Raw genomic sequence first — 25408 nt, forward strand, 5'->3', positions numbered from 1 at the left:
AAGTCGATAATCGTTTCGGTGGCATTTTGTCTAAAAAATAATGAAATTATAAAATAAGTTTAATAAAAAAATACATATTAAAAATTTTTAATTTGTACATACATACATATGTACTTACGTACCAAAAATGTCTCTAATTGTTTCCAATTTTTCCAGTTAATGTATAACAATCAGTAATAAATATGTACATAAAACACTCACAGACAAGTCTAAACCAGCCACTTTATGAGCACACACTGAATAACGCTCGTAAACAAGAGGAAATAGAAAAGTGTGTGCATGGAGATCGCGCTTGCGCAAGATTGGCAACATGTAGATATTTCGACATCAAAAAAACTTTTTTTTGCCGTTATAGCGAAACATTTTAGGCCGTAAATCGAAAACGTGCCTTAATTGAAGAGGGCCGTTATAGCGAAATGCCGTATAAAGAGCGGCCGTATAGCGAGGTATGGGTGTAGTCTTATTATGTCAGATCAAATGCACTTTCATGTTCTAGCTAGAGCCAGACAACAGTACTGTAAATCCTCTTTTTTTCATTTCTCTCAAAGAACTTTTTTATTGGGTTATACTTTTAATGGACTTGAGGTGCACTACTTTTATAATCTCATAAAAATAAACAACTTTTTAAAAAATGTTTATCATAATTTATAATTTTTGTTTTGTTTTTATTTTAGTATTTGGAGGTTGGTTATAGGGGAAAGTAATTAAATGCTGTTTAAAGCATTTAATTACTTTCCCCTATAACCTTTAAATAATTAAAGCAATATCTGTAAGTTTTGGATAAAATAATAAAAAATTATATGTTAGTAATATCTTGAGTTAAACTCTTGTGATGCATTGTTTGAGAATATGTGTGATAATATTGAGAAATATATTTAGGTTTTTAGATACTTAACACATTAATTGTTAGCCAGTTTGAGTTAAAATAACTTTCAGAGCTGAAGTAAAATTATTGATTACTTTGATTAATAAAAATGAAATAAATAATCTATTTGGCGATTTATGTCATTTGTTCATTTAGCTTTCAAAAAATGACTTTTTTCATGTCATTTCTACATGGCTGACATAGCTCAGTAAGTTACTTGTATAAGTAACTAAGAAGCCATGTCAGCCATATATGGGGACATTATTTTTGCATTGCATTGCCTTGCATTGCCTCAGTTTGATTTCTTAAAATATGTTGAAACCTGTGCATTTGTCAAATATATTCTGTATTTATTAAATACTAAGCTAGATGCAAACATGAAGAAATTAAGAAGATATGTATAGTACTTTACATTCTGCAGAGCTGAAAGAAACAGGACAACATGTAGCCAGAAAAAAAAAATAAAAGGCTTCAAACTATTGTGTGGATTGCAAGAAGCAACCTTTCACATGTTTGGAATGTTTTGGACAACATAACCCATAATAATATAATTTACTCCATGCATTTTACTTTCTCAGCTGTTATATATACATAGCAAGGGAAAGTATTGGAATCATGTCATATCTGACCTTTGGGTTTTTTTGCAAATCTCAATGTTTTGAGATCCCCTAAACCCAAAAAAGTAAAAAAAAAAATACAAGAAAAATTCTGTGGATGTGCATATGTGTGTTGGCATCTATTTTGCCTAATATCTCAGGATTGGGTAATGATTAAGAAACAAATGAAATTTGGCATGGTAGCTTATGTATAAGGGTCATTGATGCTATTAAATTTTGTGGTTAAAGGTTGTGTCATAGCTCAAGAGGAGTAGGACTTAATGAAGATTTTACTCATTATTGTCATTTACAATTTTTTTTTATAAAACTCAAAATTAAGCTTTTTGTCATTATATGGTAATTTATAATATAAAAATTTTTATAATTAAATCACATAACAAATGATACTACAGGCATTTATTTATTTATTTATTATGATTAATAATATAGAAGTAATTTTTTAAATAAAATATCTTAACAGCTGGCAAAATTATACAACTCATTGCTAGATTTTTGAATAAATAGTATTCTATTAATAGTTACTTGCTTACTTTTTCCTACATTGCCATGATATTTTCAGTGTATTCATTAAACACCATACTTTTAAAATGTATTACAAATTTATGTAGATTGTCAACCATGCATGGTTGATATGGCTCTGGCTAAAACTTGAGGGTATCAGCCATATATGTTCAACACACATCCTAAAGAAGTTTGTGGTGTCAGAAACATTATATCTGACATTGTGATTAATGTGTTAAATACTTAATAGAAATATTTTTATTTTAATTACATAATTACAATAATTAAACTTTTGATATATTCCTGAATGAATCTTATGACTCAAAAGAAAATTGTCAAAATTATTTATTTAGTTTAATATTTTTATATTTACATAAAATTCATTTTTTTCCAAATAAAAATGGATTTTATATGTCAGTGATGAAGCCATAGACAATTCACTTATTCCAAAGAAAGATCATGTATTAATCTAAAAGTATTGATCTGAGTAAATGATTTTCATAATAGTCAATTTTATTATAAGTCTCAACACCAGTTAATATGTTAAATAAGAATTTACAAATTTTAATAAAGATACATTACCAGAATTATTACAGAAATTGCTTTTAGCCCTAGGTATAATTAAATTAATTAAAATACCTATAACCGTGAGGCAGACAATAGTAAGCACTTATCACACCAATATTGGTGTGATAAGCGCTTACTATTGTCTGCCTCACGGTTATAGATATTTTAATTAATTTAATACATTACCAGGTTTAATAATTTCTGAACCCATTTGTATCAATAATATAAAATGGAAAAAAAAAAAAATGATGATGATGTAAAATGTTATCTTCATGAATTGATAAAGCTCTACATTACTAACATTTATGCTAATTTAAAATTTTATATTAAATGATTATATTATATAATTTAATAATAAATATCGTAAAAAAAGTTTTCCCAGATATACTCTATTTAAATATATTTTATTCTAAAATCAAAAAATTATTTTGTTCAATTAAATTAAAGTTATATGTAAATAAAAAAATTCAATTATTAATATCTTTTTTAATAAGCTACAGCTTATTAAAAAAGATATTAATCAGAACTAATGTGTTTAGCCTAATTTATCACCATCATCAGATTTGATCATGAAGAAATTGAATTATAAATGTTCTATTAAGATAAATTTTCTATTTTCTTATGTTTTTTTTTAATTACTACTATATATTATTAAAATCCAATATAATTAGGTTCATTTTCTTAATTAATATAAAGTCTTTCCAATATTCTATTTAAGGGCAAATTTATATTTATTAAATTAATAAAGGCAGCTATATTCAAGGAACTAATTAAAGAGTTCTTAGGTTTATTCTTAGCTTCAGAACAATGTATAATACAACTAGTAATTATTAAAACAAATAAACTACAAAATGTGCATGTGTGTATATACATATTTGATGAATTTATATCACAGTAAGATGAATTTATTTAAAACGTTAGTTTTTGAAGACTACATTTGAAAGGAAATTAAATTTTCTTTTATTATTATACAATATACTTAATATTGCATACATAGTTATTTTAATGTTAAGATGCCAAAATACTCAAAATATTTAATATCCTGATGATAAACATCCCAAGAGATTATTGAACATAATGTTAACATAATAGAATTTAATTTTAAATGTAAGCATTTGTATTAAAAATAGAAATTTAATAATACTAATTTTTGATTTATTCAAATTATTATATTAGTTAATACATAAATAATACATTTATAAAAATTGACTGAATAATATATATGAGTATGCTTAATTTACATAAATTATTAATAGAGCATGTAATTATTAATTCTAATCTAATGAAACTACAATTAATGGTTAAATACATATTATAATTTTGTTAATTATAAATATTCAGAATATAATGTTTGCATATTTTGATACTTTGAATTAAATTTAAATATTGTTAGTTTTGAAATTTGTTTTAAACAAAAATGTATATTAATAACAAGATCTTATTTAAATTTTAATAGTTTGGTTACATTCATAATTATTACAAGTTTGAAATATTCTAATATTCTGTATATACTGTAGTTATTATTTTGAATTAGTTAATATCAATGTACTGTTTTTTTTTAAATTGCTATAGTATGCTTTATTGCAACAAATATCAGTTTCAAAAAAGTTTCTTGTATTAAACTGAAAATATTTTTAATAACAATAAAGTTTAACTTTGAAAAATTCAACACAAAGAAAAAAAAGACACAATGCTAAACACTTAAAAATTTACAGTAACAAACAATTCATTTTACAAAGAATATATCAAATTATAAATTAACTACTAAAAACTATGAAATTATTAAATATAATAAAAATAATTCTGTCTTTAATTTGCATAATATATTAAATGTTTTTTACTATGGAATTTCCTTTTCTAACATTTTTGCTTTTCTTCTACTTCCATTTTTAATTTTTGATTTATAATGTTAATAAATGTTAATAATTAATGTCTACTTTGATGTATTATTTTATAAAATAAAATATTTATTACTGCACAATTTTTAAAAATATTTAGAATAATTGCTAGTTTGATTCATTCTGGATCATCTGAAATTAAATTCAATGTAAATCAAAATTGTTTGAGTTATAAATAATACTTTTTACTTCAGAAATAACATTGAACTTCATATACACTCTTTTACCAAAAAGTTGATGCAACTTAAAGCTAGCATGCAGTGGTAATCAAGTTCTGCACATGAAGTGGCAGTGAAAAATAAAATTCATTATAACATCACTGCACAAGGATACATCATTGAAAACCAGGTTTTATTGCAAATGTGACAAGTCAGAAATTGGCAAATTTAGTCTGGCAATTAAAGCAAATCAAACAATGTCAAAGATAGATTTAAAACTTGTAATGTTGCACATTTTAAATCTATCTTTGACATTGTTTGATGTACACTATGCAACATTTGTGATGAAACTGTTCTTCAACAATGTATTCTTCTGCTGTGATATTGTAATGAATTTTTTATTTTTCACTACTTTCCATATGCAGAATTTAATTACTATTGTACACCAGTTTTAAGGTATGTGTTGGTTTCTTTTTCTTTCCTTTTTGCTGTGTGTATTAGTAATTTAGAAATCAGAATTTATTAAAACATATATATATATATACTATATTTTTAATAAAGTCATGATAACAAATGATAAACTTTATTTTTATCCAGCTTTGTTTTTCAAATACTTAAAATGAATTGAAATAAATTTTTACTTATGAATAATTTCATTAATGCTTCCTTACTTTTGTTTCCTTATGCTGTTTGTATTAAAGACAAGTTTCTTAAAATGAATATATAAAAATATTGAGATATTTCAGTGATCAAAAGGAAATGATACTATTTCAAGCAAAAAACAAAAAAAAAGCAAAGGTTTAAAACAATAATTTTAATTAGTAACTTAGATAATAAACTTACAATTTTTATTTTACCTTTCTTTTTATAGTGTTATTACTTAAACAAAAGATTTTTCTAAATCTATCATATTAATAATTAAATTTAATCGCTAATATTAAATTTGAATATAAAAATAAATTTTAATTATTGTTGTTATTAATTTAAATTAATATAATATATTTCCTGATGATTAAACTCTTTGCTATATAAATTTTCATTATTTCTTCATCAGTAAACAAATATTTTATTGATGTTATTTATATGAATGGAATGCAATTATTAAAAGTACAGAAATTATAAAATAAGACAGAACAAATCCTGTACAATGTTTAAATTAAGGACAATGTATCTTCAGAATAAATGGTCATTCTGTTATGAGGCAAAAAATAGAATTATCCATAAATTATGTTCTACTTTATTGATTAAGAATGGCCTACTTTTTAGAGAAATACTGTGGATCACCTAATATAATAAAGACAATATCTTATATACAGTAGTTCTATATATATATTAATGACTTTTTACAAGTGAAATATGAAGTATAAAGATTGTTGTTTTTAAAGTGATATATGTTCAACACTTATTCAAAAGTTGTGCATCATAAAATACTATTAATAGATGTTTACAATTTATAACCTATACAGTTAATAGTTCCTCTTTCAATAAATAAAGATAAATGTCCAACTGAATAAGATATAGTAATTTTTTAAAAATCTATTAGGTATAGTTGTTTGAGTAAACATTTACTTTATTATTTATTATATTACTATTTCAAGTTTTCAAATATCCAAAAAAAATTTCTAAAATTAAAACACATATATTATCTTTGTTTCTTTGTTTTGTTGTGCAAAAGTGAAAAATTATTATTATTTTTACCTTGACAACAATTGAGTACTTTCAAAACTGGATATTTTTCAAATTATCCTAATCAAGGAATATACAGTTTTATTGATGATACAAAAATAAAAAAAGGATTAAAAAGTTTTAAAATAAGCACTTTCACTTTTTTAAAAGGATTTTTCAGATTAAAACTTCATTACAGATTGGAAAATACAGTTAATCGAATAGATTTTAAATTGAAATTAAGATCCATATGTAAGAATAGTCATTGGGCTGCAATTTGAAAAAATTGTAGACCTATAAATTTCCACTGCTGTCCATCCATCTGTCTGTCAGTCTGTCCTTCCTTAATCTTGAGAATGGTGTAAAGTAGATGAAAGTCAAAACTAGATATGGAAACCTTAGGGACAAGAGGCCCCAATTAACTGTATACGAACTTCCACTTTTGGTCAAAAGTTTCATGTTATTTCAATTCAGAAATTTTCTCCTGAACGGATTTAGATAGATGACTGGCATGACTTCATTGCTAATGGAAAAGTATGATATACAGGGGCAAGATACTACTAAACTTAAATGCATTATGACAATGTCAAAATAAAATAATTGCTCATTAGAATGTAAATTATGTACAACAAATAAGTAAATATATATTAACACAGAACTAATGATAGAAAATTTTTACATACTGTATTTCTAAGAAATGTTTTTACAGAAATCAAAATATTTAAGTATTTTTCATGTGAAAAATGACTTCTTATACTGAATCGTTTAGTGTAGGAGACAGATAGGACATGAGTTAGCCAACAAGAATTTTTATGGTAATTAGGCATTTTGTTAACCATCATTTCCCTTGTATAGGCTTAACAGTATGGTATCTTTGTACTTGCTGGAGACTTTGAGGGTGGGGAATAAGGACAGTTGTTAATTGTGATGCTTTATATCACTTTAGTAGGTTCCATAATGTCATACAGAGTAGAGTTAGTTGAAACATTGTGAGATGGAAAGAAAAAATAAGTTTTACTGCATAGTATAAAATTAATATGCTTTGGAAACAGAACAGAAATTGAGATGCCGAATGAAAATTCAGTGTCAGTGAGGCAGGCTATTAGTGTAAACAAAAAAGAAACTCTAAGCAATGAAAGATCTAATATGGGCATATTTTGTGGTCCCAAGTATCCCCAACTTCAGGAAGAACTGTTACAGTGTATTGAAGAAACACAATGACAGCTGTGCTATAACACGCGATATGTTGCAATCATGGTGTCACAGTGTTGCTCAGACATAAAATATTTCTTCCCTCAAGTTTAAGGCTAGTCAAGGATGGGTCAGAAGATTTATGAAGAGGAAATGTTTTTCTCTACATAGACCTACATTGTGCCAAAGGTTGAATAAAAAGTGACTAAATACTGATATAATCTATCTTTGAAAATAATTCACATATTTTTCATATATTGACTTTTGATTTGTAAGAAATGGCAAAAAAGTACAAAAAATACCTGCATAAATACAGTAGTTCTTAATTTCAATTAACTGCATGTTTTAATCTTAAAAAGCCTTAAATAAAAAATTTAAAGTGCTTATTTTAAAACTTTTTTCTTGTAATATTGAATGCATGGGCATCCTCAGAAAATTTTACAGGGTCTGGCAAAACTTGGAGTCAAATGATCACATCAATAAATTTTTATTTAATTATTTAATTCTTTGAATTTTTTTAAACAAGTAGATTATAGAATATAGTATTTTATCAATACAAAATGTCAAACCCTATCCCATGTTTGAGGGTGTAAAGTTACGTATCTCAATCACTTTTATGACTATAATTTGTGGAATTTTTTACTTAATCTCAGGGCAAGTGCCTCATTTATCTCCCTCTGCAGACACCTATGATTAAATGTATCTCTTAATTAAGATCTTTCGTTGAGGAAGATGCTCATATATTTTTATTTGTCAAATCAACCTGTTTGTATTTTATTAAAACAGATCTTAAAATTGAAACTTTAGTACTAAAGACATATTTCATAAAATAAATTTTTAAATTAATGAATGCTTTTATAATCATTTACTTCTTTCTTTAATAAAGCATACTTAATTTATAAACTAAGTGTTAATTCAAGTGTGTAATTAGAATAAATGAGTGGTAACTGTATTTATCATTAATTATAAATATTTTTCAGATATAAAGCTGTCTGTTTGGTTTAATTGCAAAGATAAAATACTAATAAATGATCTTAAACTTTCCCTTTTAGACAAAAATTAACACATACATCATACTTGATTTTTTTAAATAAATGCTTTCATTAATATAGTGAGTTGATTAAAATATTCATTAACTGTAAAATTAATGAATGGTTTCAACAATTCTATTAGTATGATGGATGATACCTGTGCTTTTGACATTCAAAACATTCAACATTATTTATAATTTTAAAAGTTTTAAATTAGATTTATAAGATAATTACTAAGTCTAAATTTGATTTTCTTTTCATTAAAAGTTTAATAATTTTATTTTATTGTTAGAAATATAATGGAAAATTACAACTAGTGCTTATCAATAATTGTTGAATCAGAAAATAATTGTTGATCTTGACCAAAACTGTTAAATCCATTTTTAGGTTTGTATTCAAAGGCCATTCATTGACTATGCATTACACAACATTCTTGTTTTGTTTGCACTAGTCACTTGATGAATGAGCTCAAGAACACACTTCACTTCGATCATGCAATTTTTAAGCAATTTTATAAAAAGAGATTGTATGTTTTTTTTTAAGTTTTACATATTTTTATGTTAATATTTTAACATTTTTAACTTTTTATACTTGCATATTTTTTATTTTTAATCAGTTTTGCTTGGGGTGGTAATTTCTTGTTCATTACAGCATTACCGAATTTTTAATTAAATATTAAAGAATAAGTATTGAAAGAAATTCCATATCAATANCTTTGTTAGGCTTAACATCGACGAAAATTCAACGCAAAGCGACACGCAACGGAGAAAAATTTCGACATTGGATACGTTAAACTATTTTTTCGTACGTAAATCAGTTATCCGGACAACCCCAATCCCCAATTGATTCGGAAAATCGATGCTCTACTGTATTATTTATTGCATCTATGGCTTTGGCTATTTATTAGATATACAAAAAAACTCTCAAAAAATGAAGATTTTCAGTGAAACAATGAAAGAAATGTGGAAAAAACACATGTAGAATGGGGTGTGTCATTCACTCCATGTGAATTTGTGCTTTTATTTTTAATCTAAGCAAATTTTTTTTCTGTTTTATGATACTTATAAACTGTTTTATCTACAAAACATGAGAAATAGATAACAAAGAACAAAAATTTATTCAATTCTAAAACAATGAAATAATACTTTAATATTTATATTTTGCCATCAGTTTTTTTAATTTCCATTGTAATCTGCATATAATAATGCTGTGATCATTACAGCTATTATGCTTGCATTTCATACATACCATTTTTGTTTTGTGATCTCTCTCACTGGGGCACAGATTAATTATTTTTCCCATCTGTTGAGGGAACTGAAGTGCCTTCTTCAATCTGTCAAAGCAAATCATTTGTTGCCTTTTTATTATCAATACAAATATACCTCTTTGCTATTATTTTTACTTACTAATTGAAAAAATATTAAAAATTAAAAATATTTTTTTTAAATTTATACACAAAGATTGTGGGGTATGATACATACAAACAAGCTCAGATCACTAAATGAAATTATTCCATGTGCATGTAACATTTGCTACTTGTTTATTGTTGCTAGATAGGAAAATTTCTTCCTTACTTTTCTTATCTAGTAGCAATTTTTCAAGAAAAACAATGTGAAAAAAATTAAAAAAACAATACTTTGCATGAGGTGGTTTACATCCTATACTACTCATCCAGGTTAATAAATAATTAAATTAATAAATAAATATTTTTTTTTACAGATCACTTACAACTCTTGGTCTTGTAATATCAAAATTAGCAGATCAAGCCTCAGGAAAGGCCAAAGATAAATTTGTACCTTACAGAGATTCTGTATTAACATGGCTACTAAAGGTAAATTGTTTTGTTTATTTAATTATATATAATGTTTAATAATTTATGCATAAATATAACACACAAATTTCAGGACAATCTTGGTGGTAATAGTAAAACTGTGATGGTTGCAACAATAAGTCCTGCAGCTGATAATTATGAAGAAACCCTCTCAACATTACGTTATGCAGATCGTGCTAAACGTATTGTCAATCATGCTGTTGTCAATGAAGATCCAAATGCTCGTATTATTCGCGAATTAAGAAAGGAAGTAGAAATGTTACGTGATCAATTGAAACATGCAACAGTAAGTGGTTCTGTTATAATACTAAAAAGTATTCAAAATATATTAAATTGTTTATATTAATAAATATCTTCTAGCAACAAGAAGATATCAGTGAACGTCTTGTTGAATCTGAAAAATTAATGAAAGAAATGTCACAAACTTGGGAAGAGAAGTTGCATAGAACTGAAATCATACATCAGGTGTGTTTCCGTTACTAAATATAATTTCATTTATGAATCTTGTTTTTAACAAATTTAAAAATGAATTTTAGGAAAGGCAACAAGCCTTAGAAAAGATGGGAATTTCAGTTCAAGCTTCAGGAATTAAAGTGGAAAAAGATAAATATTACTTGGTTAATTTAAATGCAGATCCATCACTGAATGAACTTCTTGTATATTATTTAAAGGTAATTATTTAAAATATAGTTTTAGTTCTTTTGATACTTTTAAGAAGAAATAGTTAAAGCTTAGTTAAGAAAATAATTTTTTTGTTTCATTTAATTCTGAAATTTTAGCCTTATAGACCAATAATAATGTAATTTTTTTATAAATATTTGATTATATTTCCACAAAAAATATTTAAAAAATGTTATTCATATTCTTTAATACTGTTTTAATAGCATTATTAAAATTAAAATATATAATCAAGGTTTCAATTCTTTATTATAAACAAATAATATCCAAACTATAAATCTTAGTATATATATACTAAGATTTATAGTATATATATATACATACATACATTAGATGTCCATTTATGAAAGAAAATTAAACTCAGAAGAATCATGAAAAAAGTTGAACTCCTATTTTAATTATATCTACTGTATATATACTTAAGATAACAAGATAAGATATCTTAGTTTAATAGAAATGCTAGTAGTCATTTTTACCTTTAAAGATGAAATGCTTCAATTTACACTTACCTTTGAACCGAAGTATTTTATCTATAAATTAATGCATATGTTAGGAATAATATTGAACTTTTGTTTGACATTATTAGTTTAAAAATTCAGAATAACAACACAAGTCTCTTTATCTGGTTAACAAACAATATATGAAGTTGAAGTCTTTTTGCTTTTTCTTTTATCTTTAAAATTCCTTGATTATTCAAATTTTTAAATAAAATTAAGTTTTAATTTTAGATGAGTACCACTCTACAATTGACACTAAGAGTACTGTGGGATGTGTGCTGCTCCACATAATAATATGGTTTTTCTGTTATCCCATAAGAATTATTTATTTTTGATTTACTGATATGTTATAACAGGATGTTTCAAGTATAATAAACAAAACAAAAGCAATAAGAAGCAAACATTTATTTAAAAAAATAAATAAATATTTTCTTCTTATTGAAAATAAATTGTCTCTAATATAAAGAAACAAACCTTATGTAAACATTAACAGTAGTACAAAGGTTGTTTTTTTTTTCATTGTAAGATGTTAGACAAAACAATAACTTAAATGTTACTTACATTTTGTCTACATTGCATGTACAAAATTTGACAAAAAGAAAAAAAAGAAAACCATTTTTGATAGTGATATTGAATTTCCCTATCTAAAAAGTGTACACTGAGCATGAGTGTGTGTGACCATCCCAAACAGTCTGTAAAATTTAGAATTACAGTAGAGTGTCGATTTTCCGAAAGTCAATCATCCGAAAGAATTCCAGTCGGCAAATTTAAATTTTTGCCAGTGCTGTGGTGCTTCAATCTTTGGCTATGTCTAGGGCTACTCAAATATTTTACGTTTTTGATACTAAATTAACATCTGAAGTATAATTTTTTATTATTTTTATATTTTTNAAAAAATAAAGCTTCTAAAAAGCAAAATAATAAATAGAAGCTTTTGAGCTCTATAGAGATTTACAGCCATATTTATGTTATTTATAACCTGGCAATGAGATTAATTGAAAGTTGATAGTAAACTACATGAAAAAATGTCAATTTTTTCACACAGATCTTAGACTAATTAAAATTTTTAATTCACTAAAAGAAATAAACTATTTAAAATCATAAATAGTGAATAATCAAAATTCTTTTCTCTTAGTGAATCAATTAATTTACTAATTGTCAGATTATAAATGTGCTATTACTCTGGTGCTTCATTACTTTCATTCAGTTTCTTATAAGTCATATTTTATTAAATTCTAAAAAAAATGAAAAATAAATAAAATTACTGTTATTCATTTTTTGTGTTTATTGTATATTTAATAATATTATTGTGACATTGTCATAATACACATCTGAATACAACACTGAGATATCGATAAAATAAGCAACCTTCTCTCTACAACCAATAACTGGTGTGAAGCTAAGCAATAAAAAACAAACATTTTCATAATTTATTCTGGGGTTTTCTTAATTCTAAATAAGCTAAATCTTCCAAATTCATTCGAGAATATAAAATTGAACAGTAAGATGAAGCGTTTGAATAAAGGGAATTTATGCGCATGCATTCCCCATGTCATCTTTAAATAAAATCGAACACTAAATATCGCTGTCAAGCACGAGTTATTGATGTAGAGAGTCTTATTTTATAATAATATCATAATAGTATTTTTTTCAAATATTTTGTGCTTTTATCAATAGATTTGTATAATTAAAATATACATTTTTTTTAATATCAGGATAAAACTTTAATTGGTAGACCTGATGCACCAGTTGAGCAAGATATCCAACTCAGTGGATTAGGCATTATGCCAGAACACTGTATTATAGTTATTGAAAATTCTGATATCTACATAATACCCATGGAAGGTGCTCGGTAAGATAATTTTTGTTTAACTCTTTTAGTTAAAAGAAGTTAACCAAACAGCTTGTGGTGGATTTCCCATTGGCCAGTAGGCTTAGACCTAGGGATGCAAAAATTAAAAATAATAATAATAAAATAGTGAAAAAATAATTTTATGTAGAAACAGTTCATAAAGGAATTAGTGCAAATTAAAAGTAGGGACAAAATAAAACATTTCAGCTGAATAGTATTAATACATGAGTATATTTTGCATGAACAAGGTCATAGTTCTAATGATGGGTTTTAATAGCAGTGACCTTTTGCCCTTTTGATTTTTAAAAATCTGCAAAAATACAATTATTTGATTTGAAATAATAAAATAGAATAATTTCATGCAAAAGTGGCACTAATAAATTTGAGGCAATGGTACTATGGGCTAGGGATGCCATGCTTCCTAATGTGCCACTGCAAACATCCAAAATTCCTTGATTTATTTAATTAACAAAAAAAATATGAATGAATAATATAAAATTAAATTGTGTATACATTTTTACATACACAGGATTATTCAAATTCAAATAAAATGTACAAGATTATGTATGTTTGATATATTTATTGCCATTTTATAAGAAAAAATTACTTTTTATAGCATATTATCTATAATGTGAGTAATCAATATTACACTTAAACTTTCAAGTATGTGTATGTTCACATCACAATGTTGTATACTAAACCTTGGAGATAACTCTAGAAGAAAAAAGCAGATTAACTGATACTTATTAATGTCTGTTAATCTGCTAGTGACTTTTGAATCATCCTACATACATATATAGAACTATATAAATGTGTTTGTGTATGTATATTTATATATGCCTATATATAATATGTATGTAGATATATACTTTATATTTAATTATTTACAAAACTGTAGAATAAAAAGTAATTTCAAAAAATATGATTTATAGACACAAAGAAATTTATCTAAGAAAATATAGCTAATATATTTTCTTAGATATATTATAAATTCTTATTAATAGATCTTATATTAATAGGATTTATTAATAGGATGAATAAATAATACAAAATATCAAATATGATATTAATAGTAGGCTATTTTGTATTTAAATAAGAATATATTAAAAATTAAATTTATCTTTATAATATTTTAATTGGTTTTACATTGTATTATAAATTTGTAAATAGTAATTACTGGTAAATTTTTATATTAGAATTTTAATAATAATAATTTTTAAACATTTAAAATGAATTTTAGGACATGTGTAAATGGATCCATTATCACTGATAAAACACAGTTACGACATGGTTATAGAGTACTGTGGGGTAATAATCACTTCTTCCGTGTAAATTGTCCAAAAGCAAATAGTGAGTATCAGATCAAAATAAATTTTAATTTAAACAATTTAGATTATTTGGTCTTTCTGTTAACAAATAATTATATACTTCAATACATTACTTGCAAACAAGTCACTCAAATCTTTACCTTTTATAGCCCCGTCTGCTGCAGAAACTCCAGATCAGCCTATTGATTATGAATTTGCTCGAGAAGAATTAATGATGAAAGAATTAAGTAATGATCCTATTCAGTCTGCTATGAAAGTTCTTGAAAGACAGCATGAAGAAGATAAACATAGTAAATATTTAATTACTCTTTTTTTATTTTAAAATTGTTATATTTACAGTTTTTAAGACTGTTAACCATTATAATTTAAAGATTCATTGTTTATGAATGAATAGAAAATGTTTTTCATTAATTTACTTTCATAATATTCCATTCATTTATTTTAATGGTTGTAAGATGTTTCCATTCATTCATTCATTCATTTATTTATAATTTAGGAATTTTTTAAAAGTGAATAAATGATTTGAATCATAAATTTAAGAATATTTAAATTATTATTCATTTGTTGATTGTATTAAAAAATGTTTTAATTATTTTTAATTTTTTTGTTCGCAACATTCAATTTGAAAGTATTACAAATTTATGAGATTTAATTTAAATGTAATGAGAATAAATTTTACTTTTGGATTTTATTTTGAGTCTAGGAATATGTATGTAGCAAAATGTATAATGAAAACTTTTGTAATTAGTGACACATGATTAAAAACTTACAAGTATGTGTCATTTAATGACAAATATATTCTGAGAAATATGTCATTAAGCAAACATTGTAGAGTATACGTAGATAAACCTATTTGGCATTATGTCTACTACTCTTATAGAGTACATGTAATATGATTGTAACATAATGATAAATATTTATGTATCTAAACATATAGAAGGTACAGGTGGCTACAAATTTTTCAAATTTTTTATAATCTTTGTGACATATTCTTCACATAATTAAAACTATTTAATATTGAAAGACAGTTTTTTATTTTATTTATTAAATATTAATTTATTAAAATTCTTCATAAAGATGTATTGTATATTGTTTGACTGCTTAATTATAAAACAGTTACAACATAGTCATCAAGTATTTATTAATATTAAATGCTAAAATTATTTCCATAATTTTTTTATTCTCTCAAAATTTTTAATAAATATTTAATTTGCATTATTTTGAATATGACAAGAAACAACAATTATAATTAGTCATATATGCAGTCAACTATTAATTTATTCATATTTCAATGGTTTAAATTATTGAAGTTTTTAGTGCATGTGCTTATATTTGGAAACTTAAAATACATCAAATTTTGAGAATAATAGAAAAATATCTATTAAATTAACATATTGTAAGCAGAAAAAAGTAAAATGGAAATTATTATAGTTATCCCTTGATACATGCATATATTATTTAGCATTTTTTAATAAGAGTGAATTAGTTTGAGATCATACAAATAATAGTTAAAATTGTCTTCTTATACTAATTAAACGATGGTTATAATTTAGATAAAGTTTTATATTATTTAGTAATTTATACATGACAATAGAATATTTGTCCTTATCAAGAGACTACCATTTATAATATTGACAGTTATTGAATTAAACAGAGAAATCCACCAAATATATTTAATCACTTCATTCAGAATAAACATATCAAAACAGTTTACTTTACTTTATTGGAGAATATAAACGTGCATCTTTCTATTCTGAGTACTTTTGGGCCTGATGATGATTTTTGCAACCCAAAAGTACTTGGGACAGAAAATTGTACATTTGTATTTTCCAATAAATTAGACTGTTTTGAAAATCTGAGTATTCTTTTTCAAATAATCAATGTTATTTTTTCACTGAATAATATATATTTTTATAATTTTACTTTATAATAGATGCATTGGAAAAACAAAGGTTGATGTATGAAAGACAGTTGCAAATATTAAGGAACCAGATGTCTCCGAGTACACCTTATGCACCTTATTCCATGGGAGCATTTGATCCTCTGGGATTAGGAAAATTAACTCCAACAGGATTACCAAGTCCAAGCATGCAATCTAAAATGGAAAAATGGGCACGAGAAAGGTTTGTATTGTAGTTATTAACTTTGAATATTTATAATAATATCATATATTACTTTTAACTCCTACAGGCTTGGGTGTTTGGGAGAAATATTTCACTTTCCATCTGTCTTCTTGAATCTTTCCTGTTAATGTTTTAAAACTTTTAATTTTTGCATGATAATGAAGCTAACAAATTATTAATTTTTTTTTTTTAATTACTGCAAAATGTTTTTTTTATATTACTTTATTTCCATTTGTATTTGCAGAAGATTCTCTCAGCTTTACATTACTGAATTTAACAGGTTGCATGCATATAAACTAATTTTATTGCATGTTCTAAGTCTATTATTTTTTAACATGTTACATATATTAGTGAAGTAATACAAAAACATGTTTTATTTAATTTTTAAATTATAATTTTATGCTTTTACTTATTTACTTTGGCATAATTAACTAGTAATCTTTTAGTTAAGGGGCTTGCTTTTATTGCATGCTGCTGAACATCTATCTTTTTTGTAACAGACTTCATGAAGACAGTGTTGTAGCTCCTGGAAGTACAGATGATTGGGGATGGTATGGTAGTATGTGTTTCTTTCTCTGTCATACCATTAATAATCAATAAATTTCTTTTATTTCAATTAATGTAATAAGGGTCTTGATTAATTAAAAATTATTTGATACTTGTATTTTGTTAATAATTGATATAATATTAAATACAATAAAATTCTGTTTTTAATCTTTTCACATAAAATTTTTGATTGCTATTACAGGGATGAACTATTTAAAAAGAGTCTAGCAAAGTTAAGATGTGATATTGTACGTGCAAATGGTCTTGTAAGAGAAGCTAATTTTCTTGCTGAAGAAATGGGGAAACAGACTGAATTTAAAGTGACGCTCCAAATTCCTGCCGCAAATTTAAGTCCAAATCGTAAGGTTAGTTATTTTAATACATTAACATGTAATTCATGTCCATTCAAAATCAAGAAATGTCAATTGGAAAATTGTGTTAGGTTTCAATTGAAAAATAAAATTTGTCATTGATTTAGGAATGTTTTAATTATCTAAGCTACTGAGAGAAAGAAAACAAAATAGTTAATTTTTATACCATGCATTCAATTATATACAACTTTGTTTTCATTTATATCACAGATTTTCTCAGCTTTCAGACATTAAATATTGAGCTTTGAGATATNAGATTGCTTTTTCCTGCTACTACACTGCATCTCCCGAAAGAATCCACAATAGTCCTTCCCGCGATACCATTTTGTGATCACATCACTCTCCGTAATTGCCGTATTTTTAGGCGACAAGCGTTTTTTTCTGCCAGTTTCCCCACGGCCAAATCTTAGGAGGTTGCTGTCCAGTGACAGGGATCCTACTTCCATTCTTGAAAGATCGGGGGTTTATTCTATCCCATTAGAAAATATGTTGGGTGGTCGCACCATTATATTGGCGCGGCAACTAGAATGTTGCCTTGTTGTATTTCAGAGCATCAGTGTTCTATCAGGGAAGGCAGGAATGAAACTGAGCTTGCTAGAATGGTATTACAACACCAACATATCCCGTTGTGGGACATAATAATACATTATGTGAGGTGGCCATAATAAGACATTGCAATAACAGAAATATCGTATATATTTGGGAGGCCCTCCTTACCAGCATATTAAATCCCTGCAACACCCTCACACTTGATTTGCCCCCTTTGTGGATCAATTTGTATAACTATCTAAAACAGTGGTTCTCAAAGCGGGTGCCGCAAGTATGTCACAAGGGTACCCCAAAATTTTTAAATAATTAAATTAAAATTCCTTAAAATAATCACTCCCCCCTAGTCAAGAGTTGTTTCTATGGCAAAAATCATTGAACTAAAGTATGATTTATTTTCATCCACTTAATTTGCTTGATTTGGTTCTGACTTTCATCTATTCCTTAACCTTAAAAAATTCTTTGGTGGTAAGAAATTTTCATCAGTTCTATGAGTTGAAAGTGGCAATAAATGATTACCTTGAAGAACTGCACTTCTGGGATGGAATAAAGGTACTGGAATAGCACTGGATAAAGTACCTTGAGGTTCAGGGAGATTATATTGAAAAATAAAAATAAAAAACAAAAATATAATACTTCATTATCAGGCCACAAACTTTTCAAATCACTAACATAACAAAACTTTAATTATATATTGCCAGTTTTATCTAAAAAAAAATGTTAAATTTTAATAAACTATCTTTAGAAAGGAGCATTTGTAAGTGAGCCAGCCATTTTAGTAAAACGTAAGAATAAAGGAAGTCAAGTTTGGTCCATGGAAAAGTTAGAAAACAAATTAATAGATATGAGAGAAATGTATGAGTGTAAAGAGAAAGGCTTATGTTCAAAAGTAAGAATCAATTTTCAGAATTTAGAAAATATAGAATTTTTTCATAAATTTTTATAATTGACAAATATACTTTTAACTGAAGGATGAAGATACACCAAAAGGAATGATAGATCCTTTCTATGAATCACAAGAAAATCATAATCTCATTGGAGTAGGAAATGTGTTTTTGGAAGTATTATTTCATGATGTAAAATTAGATTACCATGTGCCAATTATTAGTCAACAGGGTGAAGTAAGTAACTTTTTAAATAATTTAACCATTTGAAATATCATTAAAAAGCTAAGTATTAAGATTCTAAACTGTAGGGAATGTTCAATTGAATATTATCATTATTTAATTAATTAACCATATAAATTAATTTGAATAAAATTTATTATATTCTATTACAGGTGGCAGGAAGACTCCATGTTGAAATAGGAAGAATAGCAGGAACAATTTCTGATCGAGTTGGTGATGCCAGTGCAGATTACAGCACAGATCGTGACAGTATACGAGGTTCATCCTTAGATATATCTGAGAATGGAGAAGATGTTGTAGTTGGTAGACAAATTACAATTAGGGTATGAAATTTTATATTTGCTTCTTTAAAATTTGAAATTATTGAAATTCGAAATTTTTGGAAATGACTACAACACAATATATTTAGCATTTCAAATGTTAAAATTAGATTCAATACATTTTTATGTCATAAGTATCATAATATTAAGACTCTTATAAGAAAATCTGTTAGTGCAATATTTCATCTATATAAATTTCTAAACATCTAGATGTTTTTTCAATCCAGGGAAAATATATTTAGAGAATTTTAAATGGCATTATTGTTGGGTTTATGAACATTCATACAAATTTAATTAACATTGCATTTAATTAAGTATTTTTTTAAATATTAGTAAGCTACTTTAAAATGTAGTGATTTGCTCTAAAGGTTTTCTTTCATTTTCATCTGGCAACAAATATGTTAGGTAAATTTTTGACATGTGTATGACAAAAAATTCTAGCAGGAAGGAAAACTCACTGAGTACGCACACCACAGAGCTCACAAAAAACAGTGCTAAAACAGAGCTACAACCCATTATGGGCTCAAACAACACTACTCAAATGCTGTAGCAACCAGAAACTCATTTTTATATGGGAATCTCTCCTCACAACAACCTCGGAACACTCCCACACTTGACCTGTCCAACATATGGGTTGCCCTATATAAATGGTTAAACAGTGATTTACATCAACTGTCACACCATTAATGTGGATCTGCATCCGCGCATGTGCCACATCACATCATAACAGCGAATGTAATCAAAGTTTGTAGCTTGCTCATAATGGTTTTTAATTCTAAAATTTTTAATTTAAAAAATATACTAGATTTGTTTTTGTCACTTTTTTCTACTTGAAGAATTATTTTTTTTTTAATAATAATGTTTATCAGTGGAAAAATGTAATGACATGATACACTTCTCATCTATTTGATTTTTTTGCTGTCTTCTATTTTAGTCAGGAAAATGAAAATCTTTTTTATCAAATTTCTAATAGGAAATATTTTATAATAGATTGGATCTTAGTTTATCATTATATATATATAAGGGGTGGGTACACAATGAGTTTACTATAAAATGTAGAGAAAATATTTCTTTTCTGATTTGTTTTTAAGGCAAAGTAGTTTGCTTGACAATAACTGATCTGATTGATATTAAAGATAAGGTTTACATTGTTTGAGTTGACATCATCTAACAATTCAATACTATATATCAGTTCCAAGCGACACAGACACAGATTTTCAATGTATTACAAGTGATAAATAATTTTGCTTTAGAAAAATTGAAATGTTTACAAATGCAAGCAAGAATTCAGCAATGTTGTCATTTTTAAGATATCAAAAACTAATATATTTTTTAAAAATATTATAAATAACTTTCTATGTATTTAGGTGACAATCAAGGCTGCAACTGGATTACCTCCATCTCTTTCCAATTTTGTATTTTGTCAATACACATTTTGGGGTTTTCCTGATTCTATAGTAGTTCCACCTATAGTGAATCCAGATTATCCAGCCACACGCAAAGGAAAAGATCGAATGACTTTCAAATTTGATCATGTTAAGGTAATTTTTTATTTTGAATATTTCTGTCTAAGCTTTATAGTTGTTATTTAATGGATAGCAACTTTTATTTTAAAATTTATTGCTGGAATTAAAAATTACTGAACTGAAAAGATTTTCTTAAATCAATTATCATCATATACCAAAACTAGAAATTAATTACTGTTGAATATAATGAATTAACTGATTTTAAAAATTTTTATTAATAAGTTATAGTTTATAATATAGTTAATTTAGCTTTAATAATTAAACCTGTAGATAAAAAGTGATGTTTCAATAGAGAGAGAAGTTATAAAAAAATTACAAAAAATTAAAAGTAACAAGCAGTCAAGCACTTTTGAGTTATCATGATTTATCATCAGGAACACCTACAAATGTTTATAGCAAATGCTCTTCTCTTAGNTGTATTTGCAGAAGATTCTCTCAGCTTTACATTACTGAATTTAACAGGTTGCATGCATATAAACTAATTTTATTGCATGTTCTAAGTCTATTATTTTTTAACATGTTACATATATTAGTGAAGTAATACAAAAACATGTTTTATTTAATTTTTAAATTATAATTTTATGCTTTTACTTATTTACTTTGGCATAATTAACTAGTAATCTTTTAGTTAAGGGGCTTGCTTTTATTGCATGCTGCTGAACATCTATCTTTTTTGTAACAGACTTCATGAAGACAGTGTTGTAGCTCCTGGAAGTACAGATGATTGGGGATGGTATGGTAGTATGTGTTTCTTTCTCTGTCATACCATTAATAATCAATAAATTTCTTTTATTTCAATTAATGTAATAAGGGTCTTGATTAATTAAAAATTATTTGATACTTGTATTTTGTTAATAATTGATATAATATTAAATACAATAAAATTCTGTTTTTAATCTTTTCACATAAAATTTTTGATTGCTATTACAGGGATGAACTATTTAAAAAGAGTCTAGCAAAGTTAAGATGTGATATTGTACGTGCAAATGGTCTTGTAAGAGAAGCTAATTTTCTTGCTGAAGAAATGGGGAAACAGACTGAATTTAAAGTGACGCTCCAAATTCCTGCCGCAAATTTAAGTCCAAATCGTAAGGTTAGTTATTTTAATACATTAACATGTAATTCATGTCCATTCAAAATCAAGAAATGTCAATTGGAAAATTGTGTTAGGTTTCAATTGAAAAATAAAATTTGTCATTGATTTAGGAATGTTTTAATTATCTAAGCTACTGAGAGAAAGAAAACAAAATAGTTAATTTTTATACCATGCATTCAATTATATACAACTTTGTTTTCATTTATATCACAGATTTTCTCAGCTTTCAGACATTAAATATTGAGCTTTGAGATATTGAAGTTCACTTAAAATTTTGATTCATTGATCCTACACTATAATAATTAACATTGCAACATTATTAATTGATTATTTTTACATTTTCAGGCATTTTAATGATTGTGCCAACATTAAAATTTTTAAAAATTCAAACATAATTTATTACATAGAATAATTATAATTTAAAGATAATTTTTATAGATAAAATTTTATTATGAATACTTTAAAGAAAAATATAAATATATTAAATTACAATTCAAAATTTGTAAAATATATTATTAAAATTATTTATAAATATTATTTGTAACTAATTTTAATAATATTTTTAAATGATCCTAATATATTATATGAATCAGAAATGTATTTATTTCATATATCAATATTTGAGCTTTAATACATATATAGAAGTTTTATTATGAAGATGATGTGAAAAGTTTATGGCCTGATCTGTAGATGGTTGTATATCAAATATTTTAGTCCTTTTTAAGGTCACTTCTGTTTTATGAATAGATGTGATATATCAAGTGGAGGTGTCAAATAGTTTTTTGTAAATCAGAATTTAAACAAAACTATTTCAGTGTACTGTTTGAAATGGATAAAAATCAAATAACATGCAGCGATAAAGTTTTTTGTTAAAAAGATTTGATGCCAATGTAAATTTTCAACTGGATGATAGATGTATTGGATGATAGTGCACTTTCATTTACAACTGTAAAAGAATTGGCTGCGGAATTAAACTTGAGTGTATAAGCTTGGAAGATGACTCCACAGAGAATGTCCAAGAATTGCAACATCATCTGAAATCATTCATAAAGTACATGATATTGCTTTGGAGGATTGCCAATTGAAAGTTGCTAAGGCCATGGACATCTCAGATGAATGGGCATTTCACATCCTAAATCAATGAATTAGATATGAAAAAGCTGTCTGCTGATAAAAGTTACACTTGCTAGCAATTGATCAGAAATGCACTCAAATGCAAGTTCCTCAAGACTGTTTGGGTCATTTTAAAAGAACATGACTGATTTTATTTGTCAATTTGTGACCACTGATGAAACTTGAGTCCATTGGTATACACAGAAAGAAAACAGCAGTTGAAACAATGGAAACTTAGTAATTCTCCACCTCCAAAAAAGCTAAAGTCATTTTTGTCTGCAGGAAGGGTAATGGCTTTAACATATAGGGAAGGCTTTCCAGTTGACAGAAATACACTTTGGGACTATGTCATGCACCTTGCATCTAAGCAGGAACACCAGCTGTGTGTTCACCTTGTACCATTGCTTTTTCTGATTTAGCATATCAAAAAAGGATACTTGTTGTCCAGAATTCATTATGGAAGTTATCTATAATACAGAAGTGGACAGCATGCCGACCATTTAATAGGAAAAACTTTCATCATGCAGGCTAGACCGACAAGCGCTTTCGACGATAATTATTTTCGTCTTCCTCAGGTTGTTAAAAACGGTTAAATTCCTTTTTTGATTACAAATAACTGACCGTTCCAAGCGTATTAACGTTTTGGAATGGAAGCAACAGTAGAACATAAGACAATCTTTAAATAAAAACACGCGCAGTTATACTGCGCATGTGCTATGCGCCTCCAAATTATGGAGCTAGATACGTTGTTTTAGATAGTTATACTAATTGATCCACAAAGGGGACAAATTAAGTGTGGGGATGTTGCAGGAATTTAATATGTTAGTAAGGAGGGCCTCCCAAATATATATGATATTTCTGTTTTAAATAAAAATAATAAGTTTACATGGCCAATGATTATTTAATATTAATATAATAAATATAAATACAACTTTTTTTACAAAGAAAAATTCTTTGTTTCAGTCATTTTTTTGTTGTTCGCACCATCAGCAGTTCATTAAAAAACACAAATACTCATGGAGATGACCTTCCTTTTTAGGCTACTGCCTCTGTAGGTAAAATGCAAAAAATGATAACAACGAAACAATGTGAACAACGAAAAAATGACTGAAACAAAGAATTTTTCTTTGTAAAAAAAGTTGTATTTATATTTATTATATTAATATTAAATAATCATTGGCCATGTAAACTTATTATTTTTATTTAAAATGTATCATGTGACTGTGGCAAGAACACCAGAGGACGCTTTTATCATTTTTTGCATTTAACTATGGAGGCAATAGCCTAAAAAGGAAGGTCATCTACGTGAGTATTTGAGTTTTTTAATGAACTGCTGATGGTGTGAACAACAAAAAAATGACTGAAACAAAGAATTTTTCCTTGTAAAAAAAGTTGTATTTATATTTATTATATTGATATTTCTGTTATTGCAATGTCTTATTATGGCCACCTCGTCCCACAACGGGGTATGTTGGTGTTGTAATACCATTCTAGCAAGCTCAGTTTCATTCCTGCCTTCCCTGATAGAATACTGATGCTCTGAAATACAACAAGGCAACATTCTAGTTGCCGCGCCAATATAATGGTGCGACCACCCAACATATTTTCTAATGGGATAGAATAAACCCCCGATCTTTCAAGAATGGAAGTAGGATCCCTGTCACTGGACAGCAACCTCCTAAGATTTGGCCGTGGGGAAACTGGCAGAAAAAAACGCTTGTCGCCTAAAAATACGGCAAATACGGAGAGTGATGTGATCACAAAATGGTATCGCGGGAAGGACTATTGTGGATTCTTTCGGGAGATGCAGTGTAGTAGCAGGAAAAAGCAATCTTTTTACTTTATTTAAGATGTAGATAAATTTGGCATTATTGTAGCCCGCCTCATTTACCACACAGCAAATGATATTAAGTTCGATATCGATATCAGCTTGACTGGAAGATAAAAGAAAGGCCCTTCTA

General features: G+C 26.3%; 1 protein-coding gene across 1 annotated transcript in view; it reads left to right on the plus strand.

The window, feature by feature from the left end:
* The window catches only part of LOC111626882 (kinesin-like protein KIF13A), a 152821-nt gene that overhangs the window by 83497 nt on the left and 43916 nt on the right, over nucleotides 1–25408 (plus strand). Inside the window, exons 8-23 of the mRNA XM_023370403.1 lie at nucleotides 10213–10324; nucleotides 10398–10610; nucleotides 10685–10789; nucleotides 10861–10995; nucleotides 13215–13351; nucleotides 14592–14701; nucleotides 14829–14969; nucleotides 16613–16802; nucleotides 17551–17713; nucleotides 19011–19154; nucleotides 19237–19386; nucleotides 19545–19715; nucleotides 21080–21253; nucleotides 21509–21566; nucleotides 21872–21971; nucleotides 22169–22331. Coding sequence (XP_023226171.1) covers nucleotides 10213–10324; nucleotides 10398–10610; nucleotides 10685–10789; nucleotides 10861–10995; nucleotides 13215–13351; nucleotides 14592–14701; nucleotides 14829–14969; nucleotides 16613–16802; nucleotides 17551–17713; nucleotides 19011–19154; nucleotides 19237–19386; nucleotides 19545–19715; nucleotides 21080–21253; nucleotides 21509–21566; nucleotides 21872–21971; nucleotides 22169–22331 — 2266 coding nt within the window. The remainder of the gene's footprint in view (nucleotides 1–10212; nucleotides 10325–10397; nucleotides 10611–10684; nucleotides 10790–10860; nucleotides 10996–13214; nucleotides 13352–14591; nucleotides 14702–14828; nucleotides 14970–16612; nucleotides 16803–17550; nucleotides 17714–19010; nucleotides 19155–19236; nucleotides 19387–19544; nucleotides 19716–21079; nucleotides 21254–21508; nucleotides 21567–21871; nucleotides 21972–22168; nucleotides 22332–25408) is intronic.

The sequence above is a fragment of the Centruroides sculpturatus genome, unplaced genomic scaffold (genome assembly GCF_000671375.1).
Source record: "Centruroides sculpturatus isolate CEXI.00-Female unplaced genomic scaffold, Cexi_2.0 scaffold433, whole genome shotgun sequence".
NCBI lineage: Eukaryota > Metazoa > Arthropoda > Arachnida > Scorpiones > Buthidae > Centruroides > Centruroides sculpturatus.